At 42.1% G+C, this 9,261-nt stretch overlaps 1 protein-coding gene across 6 annotated transcripts in view; it reads right to left on the bottom strand.

Moving 5' to 3' along the window:
* Positions 1 to 2,445: 2,445 nt before the first annotated feature.
* The window catches only part of kcnq5a (potassium voltage-gated channel, KQT-like subfamily, member 5a), a 32,552-nt gene continuing 25,736 nt past the window's right edge, over positions 2,446 to 9,261 (bottom strand). For 3 of the 6 annotated variants that reach the window (XM_031879223.1, XM_031879224.1, XM_031879226.1), the window contains 4 exons: positions 9,054 to 9,170; positions 6,616 to 6,729; positions 5,267 to 5,393; positions 2,446 to 4,488 (listed from right to left, as the gene is read on the bottom strand). In XM_031879223.1, the coding sequence (XP_031735083.1) occupies positions 3,448 to 4,488; positions 5,267 to 5,393; positions 6,616 to 6,729; positions 9,054 to 9,170 (1,399 nt within the window). In that variant the 3' untranslated portion in view covers positions 2,446 to 3,447. The remainder of the gene's footprint in view (positions 4,489 to 5,266; positions 5,394 to 6,615; positions 6,730 to 9,053; positions 9,171 to 9,261) is intronic. The other 3 variants (XM_031879227.1, XM_031879229.1, XM_031879225.1) reach the window with 2 other exon arrangements.

Genomic DNA, 9,261 nt, shown 5'->3' with positions numbered 1-9,261 from the left:
ACAACAAAAACAGTTTAGTTAATTTGTACTTTATTAAAGAATAATAAAATTATTTTTGCATTTCTCATCCAGAGAACATAATGTGCACTTTAATAAATTAATTTCAAAGTAAAATAATAATGTTAATTAACATTGTCAAGCTTTTAAGGCCCAGTTGTGTAATAAATTACCATTCAAGCAGTAGAGAAAATGTATTAATAGCCATCATATAAAGTCCTGGACCAAAGCTACATGACTTAAGTAAACTGGATGCCCAAAAATGAGCAGATCGACTTCAACTATGCAGTATGTTGTACGCTTTAGGCAAACAGGACAGTTATAGCCATGTGAAGAAAAACAAAATAAACGTTTCATATGCAAGAAAGGCACCCTTAAGCAATTTACAGATTGCAAAATATGAGTTTTATGAGGTTCCGCAAGTCCACAGGGCGTTTCCTTGTGTTCGATATCTTGCTTCAGAATAACAGAAAAGATTTGGTTGGCTTTTTTTTTTTTTCAGCAAAGCTCAATCAATAACTACGAAAAAGTCTACTTTAATATTAAGCATTAAATCTATACCATGTCACATTTTCAGGCTCCTCAAACTCACCAAAAAACAACTGTGCTTTCATCATAACAGCACAACTTCTGCATGGGCTGTAGAATATTTAAATAAAAAATCTATCTACAAGTGTTAACGACATTGTCATTTGTTAGGAGATAATACTTGTTATATTCTACTACAGAATATTAATTTGATAAGCAATGCACTTAACATCCAAAAGGGAATACAACTGCAAATTAACGAATAAAGGTCGTCATTGACGTATTAAAATACATTTTTAAGACTGCTGTGACCCCTTAAGACGTAAACATGCAAAAACAACGAAGCAAAAAATTTAAATATGAAGATGGCTGACAAAGTTTTGTGCATAATTCCCACAAGCAGGATGGTATTGAAAACAACGTGTAGTGTGGTTAGGACAGTGTCATTTAAGAAACACACAATTTTCCACAAACCTGCCAGTGAAAAGTTCACAATCTGAATATGGACTAAATGCACCAAAATATAAAATGTGTGCCATTTTTAAGCTAATAACCTAAATGGTTAAATAGGGTAATTATAAGGTAAGGAGGGAGAGCATGCACATTCACAAATCCTGGTATATTAAAGCCTCAATGTTTATTTGAGAGGGGCAGCAGAAGACTTTAAAGAAGCTAATGTGAGACGCAGATCACAAAATATGATTTAGTATTTAGATCACAGGGCACATGTATTTTCTCATCTCTCTCCTCTTCTAAGTAAATATATGAAATGTCAGCAGCAGAATGGACACATGGATCAAGTAACAACATGCAAAACTGTAACCAACAACAGTGCATGTGCAGTATATTGTAATCATGAGGTTCCTCAAGGTGAATCCAAACTAACCTGCTATCGTCACCCTGTAACACCACTCTACCAGTCTACGTGGCTCTGGACCGGCTGGAGGAATACGTTCAGCCCAGCAGCCGCTAATCTTTATTATCCATGCACAAGGTGCAAACCAGCACCCAGTAAAACAGACAGGGTTTGTCCAAAAAAATACCTTCAAAGGTTTAAATGTAATACTAAAGTAAATTCTCCACACCACTACTTTCAAATTCGTTCAAAATATGATAATGTTCCTAACGGCAGACTTTGTTTCGTACTCTTTTGTTGAAGATCTGGAGTTACTTTAACATGCAGAAGGACGTCCAGGTGTGTGTTGCAACAGCTTAGCCATGCAGCATCTCATGCTTGACTCATTCACCATTCAGACCATTAGCAACTGAGGCCCCCAGTGTGTCCCATAAGGCCTTGAATCCTGAACCCTCAGGGACTTCACCGACGTCACCTTAGAGAATGGTTTGAGTGTGAGAGGCTGCGAGGGTTTGAAATGGTGTGAATACGAACGGGACATATCACGTTAAACATATTATGTACAATTGTGGGTGTTTATGTGATGCTTTTTACTCCTTGATTTGAACGTCTTCCAGGCTCTTCCCTCACAAGATGAGAGGGCATTGTGTAATTTTGTTTTTGTTTGATGAATAATTCTGTGTAATATAATCTCTGCTTTCATGTGTTTTTATGTTCCATCTTTAATCCTTAATGTGTCTGAGTAAATGTAATATTCCGGGCTGAACACACGTGTGCCGTCCTCTTTGTTTACGTCTCCATGCTTCCATGTGTTTAACGTCACATTGCTATGAATTGTGGGTAATGCTGACTTATGGAAATTGTTCATAAAGGCTTTAAAATGTCTGAGAGAGTCTTCAAACACTGGATCCTTTGACAGAGGGACAGAAGTAAACCCTCGTGAGTGAGGGGACTGGGATTGGGCCTTATGCACCTAATGGAATACTGTCCAAACCAACTGGGACCAGTGATCGCTGATAGGCCTTTGCTTTCCCCAACAATAGTTTTGCTGCATTAAAATTTACTGACAACTTGCTGACAGATGAGTGTAGTCTGATTACATGCTGAGGGTTTTAACAGCTTTTCCCATCACACCAGGCGCTGGACTCTCCTCTCATTCGTGTGTTTTTGGGGGAACAGTCCATGCAGTGATATGTATGAAAGTAAAAAGATGACATTTTTACATCCCCAAAGACAGACATTGAACAAAGAGAGTGAGCAGTGTGTGTGTGTGTATATACTTGTGTGTGTGTGTGTGTGTGTGCGCTACTGGTTTCACTGCATGTTAAGAAACTAGTGGTTGAACTTTAGTTTCCAGTGGCTTGTTTGAGGTTTAACTACATTCTTGTAACTTGCACCTTTTTTTCGGCTGTGAGACAATCATACAGTATTTATCCACTCGAGTACTCGTCAAGGTGTTCTTTAATTTATACGACGAACACTCATGCTTGTTTCTGCCCAAACTGGCTTCTTTGGTTTGGGTTTATGTTCAGACTTAATAAGTTGGACTAAACTATTTTAAAAAGAAAGTTAACATCAGTTTGTTTTTTTGGTGAATCAAATTATCTGATTTGCTTCTAGGCTCAGAAATCAGTTAACCTTCCTTGTTCTTTATTTAATACATTTGATCACCATCTATTTTTACTAATATATGATTAAAATATGATCGATATGAAACAAACTTTTTTTGTGTGCAAAAATCCAATAACATCAAAGCAATTACTCTTAAAGGAATTTTTTTTTGTATTTGTATATTTTTGCGTATTCTGTTTTACGTGAAAATGCCCACTTTCATGCATATTTTTCATACGTCCCCATAATTTATGGTAATTTTAGGACCCTGTAAAAAAGTGGTCACAATCATGTTGGACAAATTATAAAAACATTGTATGTCCATGTACGAGGCATTGACTGGACACACGCAAAATAATCTGTGTAGTGTCCAGTAGAAATACTGTAAAAGTGGTTTCCCCAATGATGATGTGTACATACAGTATGCGAATGTGTGTGTGTGTGTGTGTGTGTGGTTATGCCAGCTGTATGTGTGGGGGCTGACTGAGAAACTCTGCGTTTCCCTTGGGGTGAGGAGCAGACTCCCCCGCAGTCTGTAAGAGGTCTGAGGGGCTGCTGTCGGGTCCCTGGGACAGGAAGTTGAAATGTTCTCCCTCTGGCTCCAGCTTGCACTTCCTAATGAAGAGTTCTGTCCCGTCCCAGTCGCTGAGGTCACTGTGGGCGTTGCCACGTTTGCTACCGTTGCCGCCGCCGCTGCTGCTGTTGAGGCCGATCAAAGGCTGGCTGAGGTTGTGCACGGAGAGGGACTTCCCGAGACCTCCTCCCCAGTCTGAAGAGCTGTCGTCTGGGCTGGACGAGAGCAGCAGCAGCGGGTTAACCTCCAGGCTCATGGGCCTCCTCCAGACCCCCTCAGATTTCATACCAGTCTTCTCCCGCAGCAGCACCCCTCTCTGGGCGGGGCCCGCCTCGCTGTCCGCTTCCTGGTGGGCATCCAGACTGGATTCTACAACAACAGAGGGGCCCAGGCTCCCCTCAACTCTCACATCATCTGGGACGGGCTCAGCGGAGCATCGGAGGTGGGACGGGTGCACCATGGGGGGCAGCCGCAGGGTGAAACCACCCGTCGAGGGAGGCGGGGGCAGCAGGTCGGGGAAGTGTGCTCTTTTGGAGGTACAAATGGGGGTGACCAAGGTTGGGTAGGGGCTATCGGGAGGCAGCAGGGGTGACGGGGAGAGCGAGGCCGTGGACGGGGGGTAGGATGGAGGTGCAGAGTCGGGAGGGCAGTCGTCGTCGGCGGGCGCCAGGATGAGACGCAGGCCTCTGTGGTTGGTGTTGAGAGAACGACGTATTCCCCCGTTGCCGTCTCCGCCGCCGCCCCCCACTGGATCCCCTCCATCCCTGATGATGGAGGTCTGATAGTCAGAGTGGCTGTGCTGGTGGTCGTTGTCCAGCTCGAACAGGGGCAGGGAGGAGAGGGTGAGCCCCGTGGGGCCTTTCTGCAGGACTTGACGGTAAATGTCCAGCAAAGAGTCCAACTTTGATTCAATGGAAGTCACCTGGGAAAAGAGTTAGAGAGGGACAGACAGACAGAGACAGAGACAGAGCAAGAGAGGGAAGCTTAAAGAGCTGCAAAGCAATTTTATTGAATTTTCCCACAACATTGACAGATCCGTGGTGTTTCCACAGGTTGGTCTCATCCAGCATTCACAGCTGTACCTACGAAAATTCATAATTCGTAGATATCCCACGAAATAATTCTGTATGTTATCCACGTAATCATAAACGAGGAAGTGTAAAGACTGCAGAAGCCCACACTAGAAGTCAATGTTGATTTATTTGTCATGTAACTTGTGTACTTCAGTAACAGCACTTCTGTAGTTACTTTAACCCAAACCAGATCTTCTTCTAAACCTAACTAAGTAGTTATGTTGCATCAACCTAACTAAGTAGTTATGTTGCATCAACCTAACTAAGTAGTTATGTTGCATCAACCTAACTAAGTTGTTTCCTGTGAAGACAGAAGTTTATTTTGAAAACTCTTTCCATGTAACAAGCAGAAATTGACACGTGTTGCTGGACTTTCGTAGGAAAACGCACGAAATATGAGGAGCAACTTTTCGCAGGATATCAAACGAACAATGAAGATACGTTGGTTTCCAAAACAGATGTCAGACCAGAAAGTGAATTTGGGAATCTCAGTACCTGGAAAAGGTAATCCATGAGTCAAAAGCTCCAAATCAGATCCACGCAGATACGTATATCATCCACATTATAGGACGATCAAATCCACATAAAGGAAAGTGCTGATGTTTCTTTGTTTTCTTCTAAACTCACCTGTCTCTCCACCTTACACACACGGCCCAGCATGCTCATGCCCTCCAGAGAATCTCCGTCTGGGTGCAGTTTGTCCCTCATCTTCTTATCCACAGGAATCTGGCCTTTTCCCAGAATCTGATCCACCCTGACACACACACACACACACACACTGGTGTTAATATATTTAAAAATAATGATCTTGTAATAAAAGTAGGCGCCCAAGCTTCATCTCAGGTTATCCCAAGTGAGGAAACACAACCTAAAGCAACAGCAGGATGTTAAGATTAGAGCTAGTAAAACACACACAGGCTGTATCAGTGTCCTCCTTTAAAATACCCTCCATCTCCAAAAGTGTCAACGAAACACAGCATCTTCAGAGTGGATTCCATGTGTGTATGTCATTTGCATGGTTTCACAAAAGAAAACCAACATGCAACAAAAACAAAAATCCAATTTTCACACGTCACAAAGGAAAAAGAGTAAAGCGTCAAAATCAAGTTCACAAATACAGAATGTTCAAAGCAAACATCGCTCTGTTGCTGTTGGGTTCAAACTTGGTATCTTAAGCTAAACTGCTTTTTTTTAGTTCAAATAAAATCAGTCACATCAGTTACACGGCTTTTGCAGAAAGTTGAGGTGTGTTTAAGTCCATCCCCATTTATTGTTTATTTCACTTTCTATTCCAGTACAAATAAATCATTATTTCCTTATGTGCGCTGCTTAAATTACCAGTTAATCTGTAGTATTGTTCTTTGTTCTTTTGACACTGTAATAATGTTGAATTAGTTTTAAAGTTAATAAAGTTTATACAGTATCTCTAACATGCATTGATCTATGGGACGCCGGCACCCAGGAAACACCACAAATGATTTTTGTTTTATCTACAACAAAAACACATGAATTAATTAGGAAAACACTGAGCAACAACTGCACACACGTTAGCAACACTCACACACACACACACACACACACACACACGCACACACACACTCGTTTTGGATGGGATCTAACATAGCCACAGGGATGTTTTGGGGCTTGTTTGTGTATAAACGTTAGTACACATTTACATCGTCTGTTTGTCAGACCTGGTTAGTTAAAACCTCACCAAATGGCTGGAGTTACAGGTAAAGGAGTTAGAATACACTTTAAACACTTCAGCATGCTTTTTGTCACAAATGCAAACTCCAACCACCTGTTGCCAGAGGAGAGTTAATACAAGCGCTCTGTTGGGGACATTTCACGGTTCAAACAGACAGACACTTTTTTGGAGGTACAGCAAAGCCGCTAATGCTCCTCACCACAGGGGGGCAACTAAAGGGATTCTACCGTAGGAAACACTAAAATTAAGTAAAATATAAAAAAGTAACCCTGAGACAGGGAGCTTCTTCCTGTGGTTGTTGTAATAATAGTGCAGCGCAGGAGAGGACATGTTCCTGGGTCGGCTACTCAGGCTGGGACCAGAGCCTGCTGCACTGGCCAGTCTGGAGACAGGAGAAAGACCGGGTCAGATAACATCTCTCTCTCTCTCAAACACACACTGCAGCAGGAGGCTCCGGCGGACAAACGACCAAAATCCAGTCTTATACGCAGTGACAATGGCCTGTAGATAAACACAGAGGATGAGCAAAAGTGGGCTGAAAGATGTCAGATATTGGGCTTTATGAAGGCTGATGTTGATGCGGACATTTTGAGATGTTTTGCCTTTTTAAATATTTAACGTATAAACTATTTTTTACTCCCACATTTGTATTCTTGTCAAGGCAGAAACGTTTTATTAAATAGCATTTACACCATGATGTGTCACTAATAAATAAATAAATACATTCCAGATGAGGTTTCAGAGCTTTAAAGGAGCAGTGTGAAGCGGTTCCAACTGAACTACGGTGGCCTGCAGGTAACGTAGAAACATTAAAGTCTCTCTGTAGAGTCAGTGTTTGGTTTGTCCATTCTGGGCTTCTGTAGAAACATGGACTCCGTGAAGAGGACCTGCTCCCTATGTAGATATGAAGGGCTCATCATAAGCTAACGACAACACAGCGATTCTTAGTTTCAGGTGATTATACACTCATGAAAACATACTTATGAATATTTAAACACCGTGCCTTTAAAAGGTAGGGTTGGTAATCTACTTCAAAAAACTTCTTTTAAATATATTTTTGTTGAAAGTCTCTTTACATCCTGACAGCAATCAATGAGTCAAATGCTCTGACAAAAAATAAGAAAATAATCTGCTGTCGCCGGCTGTCACAGGACTGTAATAAGCCCGTCCAATCATTTCATTCAGCAGAAATGTTCCATCTTAACAGCTGTGAGCACTAACAGCAGCCATGTTGGTTGTTTACGTTCATCACGAGTCTCTTTGGAGGGAAACCTGAGGAGACGGACTGTCAGTGTTCAATAGTTGGCGACTTCTGTCGCTAACGATGTTAGCTACTTTCATTGGAGAAGAGTTGGCAAAACGGTGCTGTTATTTTAGGTTAGATGATTTTGAAGATCTAGCGTACTCTTGCTAGTTTCTTCAGAGTACCTAGCCTAGCTTTAAAGATTGTTTAACTTACATAACCCAAGGTCAAGAAAGTCACTTCTGCTTTTAAATAAAGAGCTGAACATTCAGCAGTGGCCGACATGATGAAACAGATCCCCACAGAGCCATGTTTACCAATAATAATCATTTAATGAGAGCATCGTGATGTTGGCCACATTAAGGTCTCACTAAACCTGAGAAAATATACTATTGATGAAGAGGAGAGATATAATGGATGTGCAGTAGCAACGCTAAGAGAAGCAGTCAACGTTCACTCTGTGTGTATCTACAGCCTCTAAACAAGCACTATGTTATCCAGCAGGAGCTCGACTGACCTCCAGCACTTCTATTCATTCACAACAACAACTAACTAAACTAACTTTCTTTGAAGTTTGGACATGTTAAGAGCCCCAATCCATAACCGCACTGTAGCGCCTCCTGCTGGACTAATATGGCCCAGCTTTACTTTTATCAAATTAAGTGATTTTAAGACTTTTGATACAAGAACTGAAAGCTTCTAAATGTGGTTTGAAGCTGCAAAAAGGAAGCGGAGACTGAAGCAAAGCTGGATTTTGAATGAATGATTATTTATGCATCTAATGAGTTTCAATAGATTCTGGATTTGGGGCTTTTACATGAAGACAAAATCTTCTCCACGTAGCACTGAGGAGCTCGTTTCCCGTCTACAGTCAAGTACAGCATGTTAGATGACAACACGTTCCAGTTGGATGAGGTCCTCAAGGAGCCCAAATCAGGACTATCACAGTTCACAGTGCGACGTAAATAAGTTAAGTGTTACTAAATACTACTCAATTAAAATGTAATGTGATAAAGGACCACTTCGTTGGCTGAGAGAACACCTTTGGGCCAATGCTTGTTTTCTTCCTGTGTATCATTGAGGCTCAGACCACCAGGTTCATTTAAACCTGAGATTCTTCAGTTAAACTGTGTCCATAGTCCGTTTCTGGAGCTCCTTGGTGACCTCCACAGACAGATCTGGGTCAAGCAGCCAGTTTTGTAAAGTTTTTCTCATAATTAGCATATTCATTCTTAAATGATGGCATGGTGATATATATGAGACCCAGACTAGACTCGAGCACTACGGCCCAGACTGCGTCTAAAGCTAAACTAAATAAAGACGCACTGAATTTTCATATTGATGCCAAACACATGTGAATGCATGGCTGCTTGACCCAGGTGTGACATCGTCAAAGTGTTGGTTATGTTAGCGGGGGGACCAGGACGGGGGGACGGGGGGGATCAGGACGGGGTGGCTCTAACCCCGGTGCAGACTGTTTCCTCCGGGCCTGGCTGTAATATAAATGCAGGGAGGGAGAGGAAACGGTCTTGGCGCGGCTGCTGAAGGGCCTCGGAGGGGGACCCACTACAGTATCTAGTCTGGGAGAGAGAGGGGGGGGGGGGGGGCAGGTGTATATATACAGAACACATACACACACACACGCACACACACACACACACACACGCACAC

The sequence above is a fragment of the Anarrhichthys ocellatus genome, unplaced genomic scaffold, assembly GCF_004355925.1.
Source record: "Anarrhichthys ocellatus isolate YVR2014 unplaced genomic scaffold, GSC_Weel_1.0 scaffold236, whole genome shotgun sequence".
Classification (NCBI taxonomy): domain Eukaryota; kingdom Metazoa; phylum Chordata; class Actinopteri; order Perciformes; family Anarhichadidae; genus Anarrhichthys; species Anarrhichthys ocellatus.
This window is presented reverse-complemented; position numbering and strand designations above follow the sequence as displayed.